Raw genomic sequence first — 21,242 nt, 5'->3', positions numbered from 1 at the left:
GCGCTGTAGCTCAAGTGGTAGAGCGCTCGCCTTGAGCTGAAGAGCTGAGGGACAGTGCCCAGGCCCAGAGTTCAAGCCCCACGACCGACAAAAATAAATGAATAAAGATATATGTTTTCCTGTGTTTGTAAAAGTGGCACAAGCTATGGAAGAATTATTTTTTAATTAAGTTTTTATGAACTATTTTCATTAATAGTCTAGGAATTAGAATAAGGAATATGTATTTTTACATGCTTCTAGAGAAAAAAATGTTAGGCCTCTAAAAGTTTATAATTATACCTTAATTTGTTTATTTATTTTTTTACTTACTGTGAAATTTTTATTTAATATTTATTTTTCAGTTCTGGGGATTGAACACAGGGCCTTGTACATACTAGACAAACACTCCACCACATAATAACATCTCTAGCCCACAGTAATAAATAATTTTAAATTCTCACAAGGCATATAAGGTAAACATTGGTTCACCTTAACTGGTACATATGCAACATATTAGTGGTGAAGCAAAAATCTTAGACACAAACCATTTAATTTAAAAACTGATATTTGAATGTATACATCCAAACATCAAATGGTATGAATCAAATATTAAATAGTCCTTTATAAATCAATTATATTTCAAAAAATCTAAGAAAAAAACTTGCAGTTTTCCCCAACGCAAACAGAGTTAAAAGTTTTACGCTAACAATTACACACTGAATCATATTTCTGAGTCCTATAATATATACTAAGATTTTATAGGCACTTATAACTGCACAGCTTCATTGAGATATGATTCACATACTCTAAAACTTCTGAAATTTCAGTGTTTCTTAGTATGCTCATTGAATTGTAAAAGCATGACTACAGTTTTAGAACTTTTCATTGCTTGTAAAAGAATTCCATAATATTAGTAGGAATTCTACATTGTTCTCTAATTGTCTCTTTCCCAAAAATGGTATAATCTTTTACAAATTGTAAAATTTTAATTAACTATGATATATCTGGAAAAACAAGACACTGAAGAGCACAGTATCCTGAACTTTCTTCTAGCCTTTTCTTGTCCAATATTCATTAGACATCCCAAAGAGGATACTTACCCTATCTGTGTGACCAGGAGCCATAGACAACATTTTCCCCCTTTTCCAGTCCCAAACACAAACTGTATTCTTTGAATCCAGTCCAACTGAAACCAAGCGCTGGATAATATCCAAAAGTCCAGGAGGGAATAAAAGACAAACAAATCAAAGAACCACCAAATTATAATTGGCACATAAATTCTACTTAGGGAGTTTTAAAAATATCAAAATATACATTTCATAGATCTCATAGAAGAAAAGTAGATGTATTTTTTTTTTTTTTTGTCCGTCGTGGGGCTTGAACTCTGGGCCTGGGCGCTGTCCCTCAGCTCTTCAGCTCAAGGCGAGCGCTCTACCACTTGAGCTACAGCGCCACTTCCAGTTTTCTGGTGGTTTATTGGAGATAGGAGTCTCACGGTCTCCCCTGCCCGGGCTGGCTTTGAACCGCGATCCTCAGATCTCAGCCTCCTGAGTAGCTAGGATTACAGGCGTGAGCCACCCGCGCCTGGCAAGTAGATGTATTTTATGTTAATATTTGTGCATATATATAGTTTTGCATACTAAGAAATGGAAGAAATACTTATATTTCTAATAGCAGGATTGGCAAAATATCCTAAAAATAACTCCTACCAAAAAACTAAACATTCTAGATAAAATATAAAAAATATTTTAAATCACACTGCTGAGAAGTTTAAGAATTAAGGATAATTGAGAACAAAAACAGATTCTCAGTGGGAATCCTGGAAGTTAATATATAGTCTATATCTACTCTAAAGGTACCAAATAATCGTGGGACTCCTGATTTTTGTGTTGTAGGGCAAAGGAGAATAGGCTATAAAGTCTAGTGCTTACCCAAGGTAAGTATCTGACTTGCAACTAGAACTCTGACTCTAAGGTAGTGAAGCCCTCAGAACAAGGGATAAGAGGGAGCGGGGCTTCTCCCTGAACATCTGTAACCAGAAATAATATTTACATTGTTGTAAAACCTAAATTCATACTAATCTTGACTTCTCAAGCAGGAAATTTCACTCAGTGATCCTTAGGGATGGTATATTTTCAAGCAATTCCAACAATATGGTATAAATATAAATCCATATAAGGGAATGCAACTTTCAAACTTTCCCTCAAAGAATTTCTACATAGCAAAATTCAATAAAAATAAACATAAGGCCAGGTGCTAGTGGCTCATGTCTGTAATTCTAGCTACACAGGAGGCTGAGATGTGAGGACTGCAGTTCAAAGTCAGTCCCAGCAGGAAAGTCGGTGAGACTCTTACCTCCAATTAATCACTAAAAAAGTCAGAAACAGAGCTATGACTCAAGCGGTAGAGCACTAGCTCAGGGACAGGACCCAAGCCCTAAGTTCAAGCTTCATGACTGACAAAAAAAATAAGCGAAGATAAAAATAAAAACAAACTAAACATTCCCTATAACCCTAAGTAAAAAAATAAAGTTACAACAATTAGCAAAATCAGTGTTGTACAATATATCAGACATTGGAATTTTCATAAACAATATAAAATAAATGTCATGTAAGTAGAGAAAAATAATCAAGGCCTCATAATGTCTACATCAGATCAAAGAACAGGAAGCTATAAAAAGTATATAAAGTGTTGGATGTCAGTGGCTCACACCTGTATTCCTATCTACTAGGGAGACTGAAATCTGAGGTTCACGGTTCAAAATCAGTCCAGGCAGAAAAAGACATTTAGATTTTATCTCCCTTCCAACCAGGAAAAAACAGCTGAAAGCAGAGCTGTGGCTCAAGTGGTAGAACACTAGCCTTGAATGAAAAAGTTATGGGACAGCACCTAGACCCTGAGTTCCAGTTCCAGTTCCAGTACCAGCACAAAAGAAAAGTACACAGACATATAAAGAGGCAAACAGAACTTCTAGGAAGAAAAAAATCAAACTGGTGAAATTAAAGCTCAATGGAAGAATTAAATAACACATTAGGGGGAGATAAAAAATAGTTGATGAGATAGCTAGATAGGAAGAATGAAAGAGGGTTAAGAAACGTGAAAGGTACAATTCTAGACAAAAGTAGTATCAGACTTCAAAGCAAGCTTTTCATAAGGATTGATGTGATTTGTGAAAAACTTAACCACATGTCAGACAAATGTTCAATTGTTTTAAAGGGATCTAATAAAATGTAGCATTCAAAATGTAATATGCACACTGTCCAATATCTAAAAAAAAATACTGGCTGGTGGATTACGCCTGTAATCCTAGCTACTTAGGAGGTTGAGATCTGAGGATCACGGTTCAAAGCCAGCCCCAGCAGGAAAGTCCATGAGATTCTTATCTCCAATTAACCACCAGAAAACCAGAAGTGGAGCTGTGGCTCAAAGTGGTACAGCACTAGCCTTGAGCTGAAGATCTGAGGGACAGCACCCAGGCCCCATAGAGTTCAAGCCCCACAACCGAGGGAAAAACAATAACAACAACAATACTAGCATGTGATAAGATAGAAAAATAAGATCAATCACAAGGGTGGAAGGAATCAGTCAATAGAAACCAATACAGAAAATAGGCAGATGATGAAATGTGGAATATATTAGTAGTTAAAATGAAAATGCTTAAGACAAAAAGGATAAAAAGAGACAAATTAGGAGTCAGAGACTCAATCCTATGATCCTAGCCACTCAGGAGGCTGTGATCTGAAGGTTAGTGGTTTGAGGATATCCTGGAGAGAAGTAGCTCCAAAAGAAATGACAGAGAAAAAGACTGAAGAGCTGGGCATTGATTGCTCATGCCTGTAATCCTAGCTACTCAGCCACATAAGCAGAAAAAGCCAGAAGTGGCGCTGTGGCTCAAGTAGTAGAGTGCTAGCCTTGAGTTGAAGAGCTGAGGGACAGCACCCAGGTCCAGAGTTCAAGCCTCACAACTGATAAAAAAAATTTTTTTAAATGAAAAAGGAAAGAAAAGAAAAAGACTGAAGAAATATAACCAATAATGTTCTAAATTTGATGATAATCATAAATCCATAAATATGTTAAACAAATCTCAAACAGAATAATCATTCACATAGAAAAACCATACTTTAAGACAAATTATAATTTAATTACTGAGTCTAGTGTTAAAGAAAAACATTCTAAAAGCAGTCAGAAAATAATTTTTTGTGTATGGAAGAACAAATATCAAAAAAAATTATCCTAGAGCTGCAGGTACGGAATAAGTAGTAGAGCATCTGTCTAGTATAGTTCAAACCCCAGTACTACCAAAAAAAAAAACAAAATAAAAAACAATTCTCTTAGTCCTCACTCATTAAATGGGGATAATACATCACAGGGACAATATGAAAATTAATTGTGATCTTCCTAAGTTCAGTCTCCTAAGTAACTAGTATTTCCTGCTGGGCTGGCTTTGAACCGTGATCCTCAGATCTCAACCTCCTAAGTAGCTAGGATTACAGGCGTAATCCACCAGCCAGTATTTTTTTTTAGATATTGGACATTGTGCATATTACATTTTGAATGCTACATGTTATTAAATCCCTTTAAAACAATTGAACATTTGTCTGACATGTGGCTAAGTTTTTCACTGATCAATCCTTATGATCAATCAATCCTTATGAAAGTCAATGGAATGACAAAAGTCAATGGAAATCTCTTTACAGTGTTAAAGGGGTAAAAAGTCACCTGAAACTGTATACTTAACAAAAATATCTTTTGAAAAGTAAGTCAAAACATTTCTCCCCCAAGCAAACAAAAGTTGGTAAGTAGAGGCAGGGACACATACTTGTCTGAGCTCCTTGGGAAGCTGAAGTAGGAAAATGGCTTGTCAGCAAATCTACACACTAGATACAATAATGCAAGTTTTTTTCAGACAAATAGAAAGTTATTTTACACATATAACCAAGAATCCTCAAATGGTAAATCTGTAAATAAAACATTTTTACCTAAAATTTCCTTTAAATATAACTGTTGACAATAAAAAACCTGGTTATTCTGTGATTTATAAAATAAGAAATAAAATTATTAAAAATAGCACCATAAACACAAGGAGGAAAGTAAACAGTAAGATACACTTTTCCATTTCATTGGTGGTGGTGGGACAGATCTAGAGTTTTAATTCAGAGCCTCCTGCTTTCAAAGCAAGTGCTCTACTGTGTGTGTGTGTGTGTGTGTGTGTGTGTGTACAGAGAAAGAGAAGAGAGGAGGACAGAGACAGAGACACAGAGAGAGAGAGAAAGAGACAGAGAGAGAGAGCGCCACTTTCGGAGCTGGCTGCTTTTGACTTAGGATCTTAATTCCTGCTTGGGAATATGCCTGGATGGCATTCTTCCTATTTTTCATTTCCTACAGTAGCTAGCTAGGTTAACAGGCACATGCCACTGAAATGGAGTCTCGCCATTATCTCCAAACTGGCTTGGAACTGTGATTTTCCTAAATTCAGTCTCCTAAGTAACTAGTATTATAGGTATGAGCACACAATCACAAAAATTGGGCTCATAAAATAGGGACCCACAAATTAAATAAATATAGAGTATGTTCCCTGACAATAACAGAATTAAATAAGAAATTAACAAGGAAGTTATTCAGAAAATTGCCCAAATATGTTAAAATTAACAATAACAGTTACTTCTAAATAACCGAGGAGTTGAAGAAAGTATAGGAAAAATGTGAGAAACAAATTCTCAAAGACTTATTGGTTTAGGGAATCTACAACCATCATGCCAATTTCTGACTATATCCTGTTTTCACAACTTAAGTTTTTCTGGAATACAGCCATACTCATTTCTTCACACTGGCTATGACTGATTTCAAGCCACAATGCAGAGATAAATTGCTACAACAAAAACCATATGGTTCATAAAGCTTGAAATATTTACTATCATGTGTTTTTTTTTAAGCTTAGCAAAGTATAGTTTAGCACATAAATTCTGGTATCAGACTTGCCAGACTAGCTGGTGGGCGTTGAGCAGTTATCTACGTAGCCTCTCAATACCTTACATTCCTCACTCATTGAATGGGGATAATACATCACAGGGACAATATGAAAATTAACATATTACATATGAAGAAATCAGAAGAGCTTCCTGGCATATGATTAGTGTCACATAAAGGTTTATATCCTCAGCATCATCACTAATAATTTAACATAACCATAATTAGCTTTAAGAACCCATGCACTTTGTTTATCCAAATGAGAAATGCTATCTAGAACCCAACTAAAAATAGCTTTAGAGAAGTAGAATTATGCCAGGCACTGGTGGTTCACACCTGTAATCCTAACTACTAAGGAGGCTGAGATCTGAAGATCAAAGCCAGTCTGGGCAGGAAATTGGAGATTCTTATCTCCAATTAACCATCAGATACTGGAAGTGGTGCTGTGGTTCAAAGTGACAATGCACTGGGATTGAGCAAAAGAGCTCAGCACAATGCCCAAGCCCCCAGTTCAAGCCCCATGACTGAGAAAAAAAAACCAGTAGAATTATGATGTGAACCAAGTGGGAAGAATGAATAGCTCATATAAAGAAGACACAGAGCTAGGTGCTAGGGGCTCATGCCTGTAATCATAGCTACTGAGATCTGAGGATTGCAGTAGAACACTATACACACACACACATACATACATACACATACACACACACAGATATAGAATACAGTTTGTCACAATTTTATATCAAATCAAGCTAGCAAGAAAGCCTATACAGGAAGAGAAAATGATTTCCTCCTGCTAAGACTAACAATTAGGACCTGGAGGACTTCAGCAATTATCTAGAGAGGACAAAGATATCTACCTCATGCTACAGCATAAAGACTAAATGTCACAAGACAAATATAAAGTGCTGAACAGTTCTTTCTACTGATGCCTTTTTTTTTTTTTGGTTAGAAAATCTCAACTGGACACAAACTTTGAAACTCCATGTATCCAAATAGAGAGTCAGTCCTGGAGACATGACTCAATGGTGGGGCAATTATGTAGTATAAAGCAGCTAACATTCAATCTACAGCATAGAAAATAAATAGAACTTTAAAGCATCTAGCTTATAGGCAGCATCAAAGTAAGCCTGAGAAAATGCACTGTGTAGGCTTGGCAGTATGATGACCCAAATCAGCTTCCTTAAGCAGAGGTCAAGGAACAAGAATCAGGGCAGAAAGAACAGTTAAATACTACCTCTTTTAGGTTTCTACACTTTTACTCTGTCATTTTCTCTCACATTTGACCCAGTCTGGGTAGATGATGAATTGGATAATGAGAGTTTTACAGAAAAAGTAATGCTTAATCTATATCTTAAAGGAAGGTGCAAAAGTAATAGAAAGTACATCTCAGATCCAGGAGCCCAGACCTCAAGACCCCAATGCTTTCAAAACAAAGCCAGTATTCAACATGTCTTGTCAAGAAGTATCAATAGGAAAATTGCAAGAGAGTAAGCTGGAGAGTTACCAGAGCCAAAAGAAAAAGTAGGCTTTGTCATTTGATAGTTTCAGAATGAACAAATAATGTAGTTCAAATGTGTAGGATTGGGTATATATTGAACATTCAAGGGGATTACTTGAAGCTAAGAGAATCCAGAGCCACTGTGGTATAGAAATTGAAGTCCTAGGTTCAGATAATCATTTGTGGGGTGGAAAACTGAAAATTTCTGATAAACACTAACAGGAGACAGACACTAATATGAGGCTCTTTTAAAGAAAATAAGCAACAATCAGAGAAGGTGAAGAAAATCAGGTAAAGAAGCCTCTGCCTAGTTTCCCAAATTCCTCCTTGATCATATTCCCAAATAAAATTTTACTTGTGCCCATTAGCTGAATTGAAAATAGTACATCATTCAAGTAAGAAAAATGACCTGCATATACTAGAAGCATCTCATGAGTTCCTGAAACTATAAAACAAATTCAAATAAAGTGCAATTAAATGATTAAACTTCTGATTCTAGTATGATGCACCTTGCAATCTCAGTGTTCTGATATTACAAAGCTCACTGTTTTGGTGTTACAAAACACAATTTTTTTTGGTAGTCCTGGGGTTTGAACTCAGGGCCTGGGCACTGTACCTGAGCTGCTTTTTTTGCTCAAGGCTAGCACTCTACCACTTGAGCCAGAGTGCCACTTCCAGATTTTTCTGTTTATGTGGTACTGAGGAATCGAACCCAGGGTTTCATGCATGCTAGGCAAGCACTCTATCACTAAGCCACATTCCCAGCCACAAATCACAAATTGTATCGAGGATGCTGGGCTTAACTGAATAAATAGGGGTCAAATCATACTGAAAGCCAGTGTAAATTAGGGTTTAGAAAAACAATTAAAGAGAGGCAAATTCAAGAAAAAAATAAAATAGGTATCTGAGGTATATTTCAATATCAAGAAAACGAAAAGGCCCTTGGAAAAGCCAAGGTTCTGTGTGAACTCACCACTCCAACACATTCCTATTTTGCAAAAATGATCCTCTATATTATGTGTTTTCAAACTCAAAGATAAACTGAATTATTGTATTTTATGCCATCTTATAACAAATTTAGGTGTAAAAACTATTCTTAGCTCATTCTACAACTAAGCAGAATTGTAACTATCACTTAGATTTGTGTTAAAAATGATGTATTTTTATAAAGTATGGTCTGTGAAGGAAGGGTGCAGTACTCGGGGATTGAACTGAGGGCTGTGTGCTCATTAAGCAGGAGATTTACCACTCCAACTATGGCTCCAGGCTTAAATGACCGTCATATACACACATACACACACACAGAGAAAATGGAGTCTCACAGATTTTTTTTTTCCCTTTGGCCTGGGCTGGCTTGGAACTTCAATCTTCCTAATCTCAGCCTCTGGAGTAGCTAGAATTAGAATTTCTTGTAGAAGCCTCAGGTGCACCAGCCAGTCTTTTTTTTTTTTTCTGGTCATGGGACTTAAACTTAGGGCCTTGTCCCTGTGCCTGAGTTCTTTTTTTTTTTGCTCTAGGCTAGCGCTCTACCACTTTGAGCCACAGCTCCATTTCTGGTTTTTAGGTGGTTAATTGGAGATAAGAGTCTTACATACTTTCCTGCCTGGGCTGGCTTCGAACCACTATCCTCAGATCTCAGAATCCCAAGTAGCTAGGATTATAGGTGTGAGCCACTGGTGCCTGGTTAGCCATAGTCATATTTTAAAGATGAAGTATTAAGCTCCTCCTCCTCCTACTCCCCTCTCACTTACTATATGAAGTTTTATTCTCTGATTAATATGAATTCATCGAAATAGTTTTTTCAGGCCCTAACTACCCTCAATAAGGCAAAATGTATGAGTGTGGATATTCAACTCATTTAGAAGAAATCTTCTGGAATAAGAATAGTCAGAAACTTACTGACTGGGTAAGTCCTAAATAATCATTTACAATTTTAAACCTAGTATAAAGTGCAAAAATCAGACTATTCCCTACTTGGTATTCCATAAACAGTTTATAGATATAATAAACAAATATATTCTCTCAAATATACTTTTCAAAGTACAGTATTGAGATTTCTTAATTTTCAATTGATACCAGTTCCTTACAATTTAACTGTTCTTAAAACTGGATGACTTTTTTTTTTTTAATGTAAATAACCTCCTCCAAATTATACGTTTGGGAGGCAGTAAAGCATTGCGATGAACAACATGAGCTTTGCAGTATGACTGACCTGGGTTCCGCTCTGTCTCCATTTACTAGCTGTGTAACCTGGGACAAGTTATTTAACCTCTCTAAGTCTCAGTTTCTTTATCTGTAAAATAGAGATAATAACAGTATCTATTTCATAGTGTTGTTGTGAAGAGTAAGTGAGATAATGCAGGCATAGTAAAATGCCTGGCACTTACTATGTGTTCCACAACTTTCAGATACTATGTTTTAGAAGCTTAAAATTATAATAGCATGTTCTCATGAAGATCTATAATGGTAGAATACACATGTCCAAGATTTTCTGCTAAGCTGATCAAAGTAAGCAAACTTAAAAGGTTCTCCACCTGTAAAAGCTATGGGAATGATTTTTCCTTGGAGAAATGTGTTAAGTTTTCAAGAAAGCAATAGATTACATTCTAAAAAACAATTTTTAAATTAAGAAGAATCCATCTATATTTAAAGTATATAGATTCTCACAGTTAAAAATCTCAAGTTATCATACTGTAAATGATAATTCATTTTTGAAAACATTTAACATTTGCTTCATAATATTTTATACTCCTGTGAAGTAAGAAAAAGTATTATTCTCTTTTCTTTAAAGAAGATAATGACATTCTGCTATGAGGACACTAAAAGACATGAAAGGTAACAGTTCAAATGGAATTGAGTTTAGTTTCTATAACTGTTAATCCTTACTTCAGGATGAAATTGAATCCAAAAGCATATTTTTTCTACATAAGAAGTTCCAATTAAATCTCTCCAGGTCTCTTGAAAGTCATCACCTACACAAAGAAACCATTCCTCTGAATAATTCAGAACCATCTACTATCTTTTTTTTTTTTTTGGTCAATCGTGGGGCTTGAACTCTGGGCCTGGGCACTGTACCTCAACTCTTCAACTCAAGGATAGTGCTCTATTACTTGAGCCACAGCACCACTTCCAGTTTTCTGGTGTTTTATTGGAAATGAGAGTTTCATGGACTTTCCTTCCCTAGGCTGGCTTTGAACCATGATCCTCAGATCTCAGCCTTGTGAGTAGCTAGGATTACAGGTGTGAGCCACCAGCGCCCAGCTCTATCATTTTTGAAGAAATAGAATATACCTCATCTGTGTCTGTAAAATCAAGATCTCCAAAACTAATCTTATGAATTATAAAGTAGGTAATTAAAATTGTTCTGTAAGCTAAGATAACTTTAAAGTCTAATTTCAACATAAACCTTTTAAAGATTATCTATTAACTATGCCTGAAAAATCTAACATTCTATCATGTTTGAAATATGTTTTAGGTACAATAATGTTCATACAATCACTATGCAAATGCTCTTGCTTTATTTAATTTTTTAAAAAATCACTGAGTAGGGGTGGAAAGGTGGCTCAGTGGTAGAGGGCTTGCCTTGCATGCCTGAGGCCTGGGTTCGATTCCTTAGCACAATATAAGCAGAAAAAGTCAGAAGTAGCACTGTGGTTCAAGTAGTAGAGTGCTAGCTTTGAGCTGAAGAGTTGAGGGACAGCCCAGAGTTCAGGCCCCATGACTGACTAAAAAAAAAAAAAAAGATAAAGATTAGAGCATGTCTGCCCCACAGCAGGCCCAAGGAAGATTGTCACTTGAAAGTGGTAACATTTAAGTGGATGACACACAATCTTGCTTCCAACTTCCCTCTTCCATTCCCAAAGCTAGTCCAGGGCCAAGAAGAATGCCCTTGGTTTGTGGGTCCAGTATTGTTTACCTCATTGTTTTTAATAAAAATATAATTATTAAAGATAACCTTTAAGTACCTGAAGATATAGTTCTGCTTAGAAAAAAAATTTAATACTTTTTATTATAAAAATAGTGTACAAAGTGGTTACAGTTACATGAGTAAGGTAATGAGTACATTTCCTATCAAGCATTGTTACCTCCTCCTTAGTTTATGCTTAGAAAAATTTAAATTTTCCTAAGATATTTTTCATCTGTCCTATCAAAATACCCTATTCTCAAGAGTTGCACATAAAATTTTCTACATCAATCAGGTAATATGGCACTAAATCAGAATCTCTCTGGCATTACAGTAGTAATTCATTTAACTAAGGAAGTTCTTAAGATGATAAAAAGCCCGATCCTTTAATTTTTATCACATAAGTCAACCACCTACCATACCACATTTATACACATCTCCACCTTTGCATGAACATTTTTCATCAGTTGCTCTTCAATTCATATTTATAGATTTATAATCATGTATTATAGTACACATTTTAAAACATTACTTTAAAAAGGGAAAAAATTATCACATACCTGTCCATCTAAGTCGAATGCTAAACAAGCTATACCATGTGTATGAACATCCTTTAGAACTGATATGGTCTGCACAGTATATGAATCCCAAACACAGATATAAGGCTCTTTCCCAACTTGTCCTGTTGCTACTAATACTCGTTCAGGATGCAGTGCAAGACTACAAAATAAAGAATAAAATAAATAATAAGACTTAGAAGTTGCTATTTGAGCTTTTATAGTCTTTATATATATATAACATATATATATGCCAATATGCACATTATAGTTCATTCATCTTAACTAATTTGGATTTAAAATAATTTCTATAAAGTCTTTTCTAAGAATTACTACTCTTAGTAGTATAACAAGCAGTTAAAGATAAACTAGTTTTACCCTTCATTATCCCTATATGGTAAGTGTACATAAACTTCTCTTCTTTTTTTTTGGGGGGGGAGGGTCCGGTCATGGGGCCTGAACTCTGGGCCTGGGCGCTGTCCCTCAGCTCTTCAGCTCAAGGCTAGCGCTCTACCACTTGAGCCACAGCACAACTTCTAGCATTTTTTCTTTTTGCTTATGTGATGCTGAGGAATTGAACCCAGGGCCTCAGGCATGCAAGGCAAGCGTTCTACCACTGAGCCACCTTCCCAGCCTGTATATAAACTTCTCAAGAAAAGAACTTTCATATCAACAGAACTAAAATACTAAATTTGTAGCAACTCTACTATATTGGATTTTCTCATTTGGTATTATCTATATTTAAGTCCGTCTTCCATTTGACTATTACTTATTCATTCTAGTGGTATTAGGGTTTGAATTCAGGTCCTACTAGGCAGGTCCTATACTACTGGAGCCATATCCCATTATTTTTATGACATAGCATTAGACCAAATCTGTGTGTGTGTGTGTGTGTGTGTGTGTGTGTGTGTGTGTGAAAGAGAGGGGAGAGAGAACACTCAGGGCCTCATCCTCCTTCTCATCCCAATCCCCACTCAAGGCTTAGTGCTCTACCACTTCTAGCTTTCTACCTTCTACCACATACCTTCTACCACGTACAGCTTTTTTTTTTTTGTCGGTCGTGGGGCCTAAACTCTGGACCTGGGCACTGTCCCTCAACTCTTCAGCTCAAGGCTAGCGCTCTACCACTTGAGTCACAGTGCCACTTCTGGCTTTTTCTGCTTATGTGGTGCTGAGGAATCAAACCCAGGGCCTCATGTATGCAAGGCAAGCACTCTACCACTGAGCCACCTTCCCAGCCCCCACTTACAGCTTTTTGCTAGTTAACTAGAGATAAATCTTGGATTTGTTCAGCCTTGCTGGCTTGGAACTACACTACTTAGGTCTCAGCCTCCTAAATAGCTAAGATTACAAGCATAAGCCACTGTCTCCCAGCTTAGACCAAATCGTAATGGCACTTAGTAGCACTACAGTAATATTATGTAAATTACAAATCCTCTGTAATAAACAGAAAGGTCATTTATGATTCACAGAAAGTGATCTATGAGCATTTAAAATTAAGACAAAGATTTAACAGTTTGTGAGGATTTATGTACATTAACACAGGCATAGAATAAAATAAATTTCTACTTGATTTTTTCTAAAAATAGGTTTTAAATATCAGATTCATCTTTAAGATGGAAAATAAATCATTTTTAGCATCAGAATGAAGGAACTAAAAAGGGAAAGTGAGGAAGCTATTAAAACAAAATCTCTGGATTGGATGATGATGGTAAGAGAAAGGGAAAGGTCTAAGGTGACTCTAGCTTGTGCACTGAATTAGTTTGGGGTGGAATTTATCATGTCAGGGAATATAATAGGAGAAAAGATGAGTAGGAATGTAAAATTGACCCAATATATGAAAATCAACAAATACATATATAAAATAAAACATAATCTCCCATATACATAGACACAAAAAAATTCTTAATAAAAATCCAACCCCATTCACAATAAAACACACACACACACACACACACACACACACACACACACACCTGCCAGGCCCCGGTGGCTCATTCCTGTAATCCTAGCTACTCAGGAGGCTGAGATCTGAGGATCAAAGCCAGCCAGGGGAAGGAAAGTCCATGAGACTCTCATCTCCAATTACCCACCCGAAAATTGGAAGTGGTGCTATGGCTCAAGTGGTAGAGCACTAGCCTTGAGCTGAAGAGCTGAGGGACAGCACTTAGGCCAAGAGTTCAAACCCCACAACCAAAAAAACCACCCACAAACACACACACACACACACACACACGCACACACACACACACACACACAACCAACAATCTGATAACAGCATCTACAAAAACCTACAATTAACAACATATTCAATAATGAAAGCCTGATAGTATCAAACTAAATATATTCAATAATGAAAGCCTGATAGTATCAAACTAAGTATAGGAACAAGAAAAGGATGTCAGCTCTTACAATTTTATGCAGCATGATACTAAACTGTCTAACCAGGACAAGTAAGACAGAAAGAAACAAAAGAGAGAAGTAAAACAGTCTCTGCTTGTACATTGTATTTTTTTGTCAAGAAAATCCTAAGAAATCTACGAGCAAAAAAAGAGCTATAAAAGAGCTAAGCAAGGTTGCAGGAGATAAAAACCAACATAAAAAGTTAGTTTGGGTATGATGGTATTTGTTTGGAATTCCAGGTACAAAGGAAGCAGAAATGATCACATTTTGAGACAAACATAAGCAAAAAAAAAAAAAAAAAGTGAAACCATATCTCAAAACAACAACAAAATATACACACACAACAAAAACAGAAAACAACAACAAAAAAAAACCCAAGCTGTGCTGTGCTAGGTTGTGTAGTTCACATTTGTAATCCCAGCTATGAAGGGAAGATACACAAGAGAATCCCAATTCATGCTGGTTCCAGGCAAAAATAGGAGACTCTATCTGAAAAATAAGCTAAAAAGCAAAAAGGGATGGGGTGTTGCTCAATAAAGCACCTGTCTAGCAATCATGAAGGCCTAAGTTCAAACTCCAGTTCCATATATACAAAAACAATTCAGTTCCATTTCTATAGACAATTTAAAATTAAATCAGAAAACAATCCAATCTACAGTAGCATTAAAAAAATTGGGAATAAGAAAATATTATAAAAGTTGCAGCTGCATGCCAGTGTCTCACACCTGTAATCCAAGCTACCCACAAGGCTGAGATCTGAGGATCCTGGTTCAAAGCCAACCGGGCAGGAAAGTCCGTGAAACTCCTTTTTTTTTTTTTTTTGGTCGTTCGTGGGGCTTGAACTCTGGGCCTAGGCGCTGTCCCTGCACTCTTCAGCTCAAGGCGAGCACTCTACCGCTTGAGCCACAGCACCACTTCTGGTTTTCTAGTGGTTTATTGGAGTCTCACGGACTTTTCTGCCCTGGCTGGCTTTGAACCTCGATCCTCAGCCCCCTGAGTAGCTAGGATTACAGGTGTGAGCCACCGGGGCCTGGCTCCGTGAAACTTTTATCTCCAATAAAACACCAGAAAACCGGAAGTGGCACTGTGGCTCAAGTGGTAGAGTGCTAGCATTGAGCTGAAGACCTGAGGGACAGCACTCAGGCCCAGAGTTCAAGCCCCCAAATCAACCAAACAACAACAACTTGTACACTGTAATCTACAAAATTCCACTGAAAGTCACACTAGTGGCTAAGGCCTACAATTCTAGCTATCTGAGAGACAGAGAGGATTGTGGTTTGAGGCTAGTCCCAGTAAAAAGTTTCCAAGACCCCATCTCAACCAACAGCTGAGCATGGTTGTACATACCTATCATTCCAATCACCTGAGAAGTTAAGATCCTGAGAATAACAATTCCAGGCCAGCCAGCCCCCAGCAGGGAGAGGGGGACATTTGTGGGATCACATCACAACAGAAAAGGCTGTGTATGGTGGCACATGCCTGTCATCCCAGCTATGGTGGTAAGTATAAATAGGAGGATCATGGCTTAGGCTGACCCAAGCAAAAATTGAGACCCTATCTCAAAAATATCGAGAGCAAAAAGGGTGGCTCAAGTAGTAGAGTGCCCGTCAAACAAGCGCAAACCCCCTAGTTTAAACCTCAGTACCATTAAAAAAAAATCTAGATAAATGGGCAAACACCTCAGGTTCTACGCTTGAAAGAATATTCGTAAAATGGCAATACTTCCTAAATTAGTCTAAAATCTCTATAATTCCTGTCAAAAGTACCAGTTGCTTTTGTAGCAATTCTAACAATTCTAATATTCAGAAAGACCCAGAATAGTCAGAACAATCTTGAAAAGAACCAAGTTGAAAAGAATATACTTTCCAATTTTAAATTTATCAACTTACCACAAAACTATAGGAATCAAGACGGCATAGCACTGTCATAAAGATAATAAAATCAAATTAAAGGCCCAGAAATTGTTGATCAACTGATTTCAACAAGTGTGGTACCAAGACAATTCAAGGTTGATAAGAATGGTGTTTCCAAAAGATGTAATTTGGACACCTGAATATCCACATGTGAAGAATAAATTTGTACCATATCTCAAGCCACATACAAAAGTCAACCCAATATAGATCAAGAACCTACATATAAAAGCAAAAATTATAAAATTCTAAGAAGGAAGTATTAAGCATACATCTTACAGACTTTAAAAGAAGCAATGATTCTCTTACATGTGACACCAAAAGTGACAAAAAAAATTAAAATAGACAATCAAAAAATTTGAGAAGGAAATCAGTAGGAGAAAGAAGGAAGAAAGGAGAGGGAGAGTAGGGGTGAATATGATTGCAGTACATTATATGAATGCAAATAGCCTAGCTAAATCACTAAAAACTACAAAAGGAGGGGGAGTAGAGGAGGTATGAAAGAGCAATAGAGGGGGTAAATTTGGACAAGTACATTATATGCCTCTATGGTAGTATCAATGAAACAGGTCCAATCAATATATGCTAATTTAAAAATCTGAAAATCAGACTTCAGTGTTTCTAAGAATGGCCATGAAGAATATGAAAATACACCAGACAATGGAAGAAAATATTTGCATAGCATAACTAATCTAAATTGGCAAATATATCCAGAACATAAAAGGTCTTATAGTAATTCCTGTTAGGCCTTAAAAAGTTACTAATCTATTAGAACCCAAATAATAAACACAAAAATATTGATTCATCATATTATTAATGTTAAACATTCTAAATTGCTTTTCCAAATACAATTTTGATTTGCACTGAATAAATGAAGCCTATTTACTATAACTACTGAGCTGTCAGAAACCACTTTTATTAGATTACAGCGAGACTTGTATTAATTTCTTTCTTAAGAACACCATACCACCTACTACAATGGAAGAAAAGAACTCTACTGTCTTAAAAAAGGAAAAGCTATAATACAAAGCAATGAATTACTATTCAAATCTGCAATCATATAGTATGGTATACTTCTCAAATTATTTCAGATGCATTGTCATTTCAGCTTATCATCACTTAAGGAGACACATTCATTATGTTTTAACAACAACAAGGAACTAGATAATGGTATACTTCTCAAATTATTTCAGACGCATTGTCATTTCAGCTTATCATCACTTAAGGAGACACACTAACAACAATAAGGCACTTCAAATGTACAAAATACACAAACAATGGGCCCTGTCACTCTCATAATTAAACAAGAGTGAAGTACCAAAATACACCAAGTTAACCTCATTGTATCAATGGTCTTCACTGGTCTAAATGATTTTAAAACTTTTGACAAGATCCACCACCTTTAAAGGTGACAGGACAAACTTGCAAAAAATTATGGATGGGCAGTAACTGGAAAACAAAATGTAAAAGTGATCTTATTCTTTTAAAAGACAACTGGTTGCTGGGCTCATGCCTATAATCCTAGCTAATCAGCAGGCTGAGATATGAAGATTGTGGTTTGAAGCCAGCAGGAAAATCTGTGAGACTCTTATCTCCATTAATCAAAAAAAAAAAAAAAAGCCAGAAGTGGAGCTGTAGCTCAAAGTGGCAGAGTGCTAGCCTTGTGCAAAAGAACTCAGAGAGAGAGGGCAGGCCCTGAATCCAGTCCCCCCCAAACCCCCAAAAAAGAAAGACATCTGGCAAAAGTTTCAAAAACTAAACCAGGCTACTGATGTGCATTTACTTGAAACTGGTACTAGTAGCTTATAATAGAAGCTTAAATCTGTTGTAAATATCTAATAACCACAGAGTTTTATCAATTTAATTTGAGCCACACACACAAAGAAAAAACTCCAGTAGTATATCTGATATTAAAGATCATTTCTACATAGAAAATAATTACTAGGATAAATATAAAGTAGTCAGATATATGCAAAAAGAAAGTAGACAAATATAAGCAATGCATAGAGAATGATGAGATGTCACATGGCACCACTAATGGCAATCATCATAGATGAGTTGAGATTACAGAAGTGATCATATCTTTATGACCAATGTAACACATTTTTGAAACCTAGGAATGATAACCTCCTTGTTTTGGATTAATCTTAGCTCCAGACTGTCATATCTGACCATGCAAGTTTAAGAAAATATGAAAACAAAACTAAAGGTGAAAACAGCATTTTTATTACTAAAACTTATGATCACACCACTGTTTTCTACCATACATCACACTGATAAAAAAAAAAAAATCACATCTTTAGCCAGGCGCTGGTGGCTCATGCCTGTAATCCTAGCTACTCAGGAGGCTGAGATCTGAGGATTGCGGTTCAAAGCCAGCCCGGGGAAGGAAAGACTGTGAGACTCCTATCTCCAATAAATCACCAGAAAACTGGAAGTGGCGCTGTAGCTCAAGTGGTAGAGCGCTTGCCTTAAGCTGAATTGCTGAGGGACAGCGCCCAGGCCCAGAGTTCAAGCCCCACGACTGACAAAAAAAAAAAAAAATCACATCTTTTTCTAAAAATTACTGGAATAGTTATAACTACAGATCAAACACTGAATTTAAAAAATACAGTGGTCTTAATAGTTGCTTGACTTATTGCCAGACATTAATCTGTCATTAACATTTTCAGAGCCCTTTGATTTATTCCTAGCTTACATTATCAGTGCCGTGCTAAATTTGTGACACCTTTTTAAATACATGATATGATTCAGATATTAATACCCATTACAACTTTTCTGGAAACCTATTTTAAATGTTATAAATTAAGGATGTGACTTTGTATAAAAGCATAGGAAAGTATTTAATGTGGCATAGAGTATGTTATTTAAAAATATTTTGAGATTACATATATTTGGGTTATACAATTATCCAATAAGCAGCCCAAATCATGACATTCCTTACAGTTCACTGAAACCAAACATGAATTTTCATGGAATATAGCTTAGTAGTAGAGCACTTGTTGAGATCCTGGATTCAATCCCCAGTACTGGAAAAAAAAAAAAAAAAGCAGTGTAATGCATAATGTGGCTTCTAATCACTGTTACCACCACCCCAAATAGAGCATATCTGTTAGAGTAAAAACAATTCAAATGTACTATGAAGACCTTAAATCCTTTACACCTGCAGTACTTACTTCATTCAGCCTAACACACACGATCCTGAGGACTGCTACTTCATCTAGGTGGAGCTTATATACCTTGTACTGGGAGAGCCCTAATTCATGAAAAAGATGAGGAAAAGATGACAGGACTGGGTAAAAAACAAAGAGACTGAAGTAAACTCTGCTGTTAGGGTGAAGAGCAACATAGATAATTACTATGGTTTGTGTTTAAGCTAGCAATTTGAATGATTATACTAGATGTCTACCACTACAAAAAGAATCCTAATTTGAAATGTATGTGTAACTGGACATATTAAAATGAATCCCTGTACAAGCAATTAATGCTAATAAAAAATCCTAATTTGAGAAAATTAAAATGAGTGGCCAATCTCCTTTCCATAACAATCAAGCACAATCTAGAAAAACTCCGCATTGCTTCATTCTCTATCCACAATATGAAATTTTGCTTTCCTTTTCTCTTTTGTCCTACCTTTGTTTGTTCTAGGCCTGCTTTTCCCTCCCACACATTACAGATGTACAGAGACAAAACCAAACTGCTCCGTGGAATTTCAGTACCACAGACTGTTACTACAAGACATCAAATCAACACACTAGATATGAAATAACCAACTTCAATCCTGTGGAACATTCAAGAAGGACTAAAATTAAGCCACCAAAACCAATCACAGAACCTCTGTGAGTAACTGGCTCAACGCAGCCCACAAACACAATCCCAAAATGTTTACATGTAATATTCTCCGTAAAGGATGAAAACGCTGTGTTGGAGGCAATAATCAGTAGCCTAGAGGAATCTCTTAAGCACCTAACTACTACAAAAGTTTTACTGAACCTCTGACTGAAAAACGACACTTTAAATATGCCACTCACTAAGGAAATGTAAACAAGCACCTAGACCACGGTAACAATATTGCTCAAGAAAGAATAAAAATACACAGCAAGTCTGTGATTTTAAACAAAAGCAATAAAGTAGGCGAGTAAACTAACAGGAGTATTTTCATGAAGATGGTAATCTGTGGAATTATTTGGGGTAACTTTTTCAAATCAAGATGTACCCCTAAGCTGACTTTGGGTGTGCCAATTTTAACTTCCAATGAATCGCGCGAAGGCTGCCTTTCTATTTGCTGCTAACTGCAGTCGGCGAGACCCGAACCCAATGAAGAATAGTTCTGGCGGAGAGAGGAGGTGCGTGTGCTCCAGGATGCCGCCCTGGGCGCGCTCGCCCGGACCAGCCTGAGCTGCGCGGGGGCTCGGGTCAGTTCTCTATGAGGGGGGAAAGGATGTTTTTGGCCCTCGCTCTTTAAGAATCCATTTAATAAGAAACCTCTCCTGGGGTTTTCTTCTTTTAATTAGAGCGCTACCAAAAGAGCCTCTCTTTTTAGAGGTTTGTGTTTTGGTTTTTAAATCATTCGGGTCGGGGGTGGGGAAAAGGTAAGAAGCAAGCCAGCGGAAGGCCCCACGCACCTGCGGATGGGGGAGCGTGATAGGGGGGGGCAGAACTGGCAGCCGGGATGGGATGGGGGGGAAGCGGGGTGACAAGTGGGCTGGGCTCGGGACCAGGCAGCGGCGGTTCCTCGGTGTGTATGGGGGGGGGTGATGCTCCCCGCCAAAGCAGTCACGACGCGCGGCCAGGGCGGCCAGGTGCCAACTCCAGGCCGGGGGAGGGGGCGACGCCCCCGGGCCGCGCGCCCCGTACCTGATGATGTCGTCGCTGTGGCCCCGGTAGAACTTCTGCCGGTGCTCGCGCGGGCTGTACACCACGCCGACGCCCGCCACGAAGTAGACGATCTCCTTGGCCGCCGTGTAGTAGAGGTTGTTGCGGCACTGGTGGCCCCGGTAGCCGTACACCCACTCGAGCCGCAG

The 21,242-nt window shown here is 37.3% G+C and overlaps 1 protein-coding gene across 1 annotated transcript in view; it reads right to left on the bottom strand.

Moving 5' to 3' along the window:
• Positions 1-21,242, bottom strand: part of Eml5 (echinoderm microtubule associated protein like 5) — a 139,385-nt gene that overhangs the window by 101,115 nt on the left and 17,028 nt on the right. Inside the window, exons 2-4 of the mRNA XM_013013367.1 lie at positions 21,076-21,242; positions 11,909-12,068; positions 1,080-1,178 (exon numbers count right to left, since the gene is read on the bottom strand). Of these exons, the coding sequence (XP_012868821.1) occupies positions 1,080-1,178; positions 11,909-12,068; positions 21,076-21,242 (426 nt within the window). The remainder of the gene's footprint in view (positions 1-1,079; positions 1,179-11,908; positions 12,069-21,075) is intronic.

Source organism: Dipodomys ordii, unplaced genomic scaffold, assembly GCF_000151885.1.
Source record: "Dipodomys ordii isolate 6190 unplaced genomic scaffold, Dord_2.0 Scaffold2, whole genome shotgun sequence".
In the NCBI taxonomy this organism is placed as follows: Eukaryota; Metazoa; Chordata; class Mammalia; order Rodentia; family Heteromyidae; genus Dipodomys; species Dipodomys ordii.
This window is presented reverse-complemented; position numbering and strand designations above follow the sequence as displayed.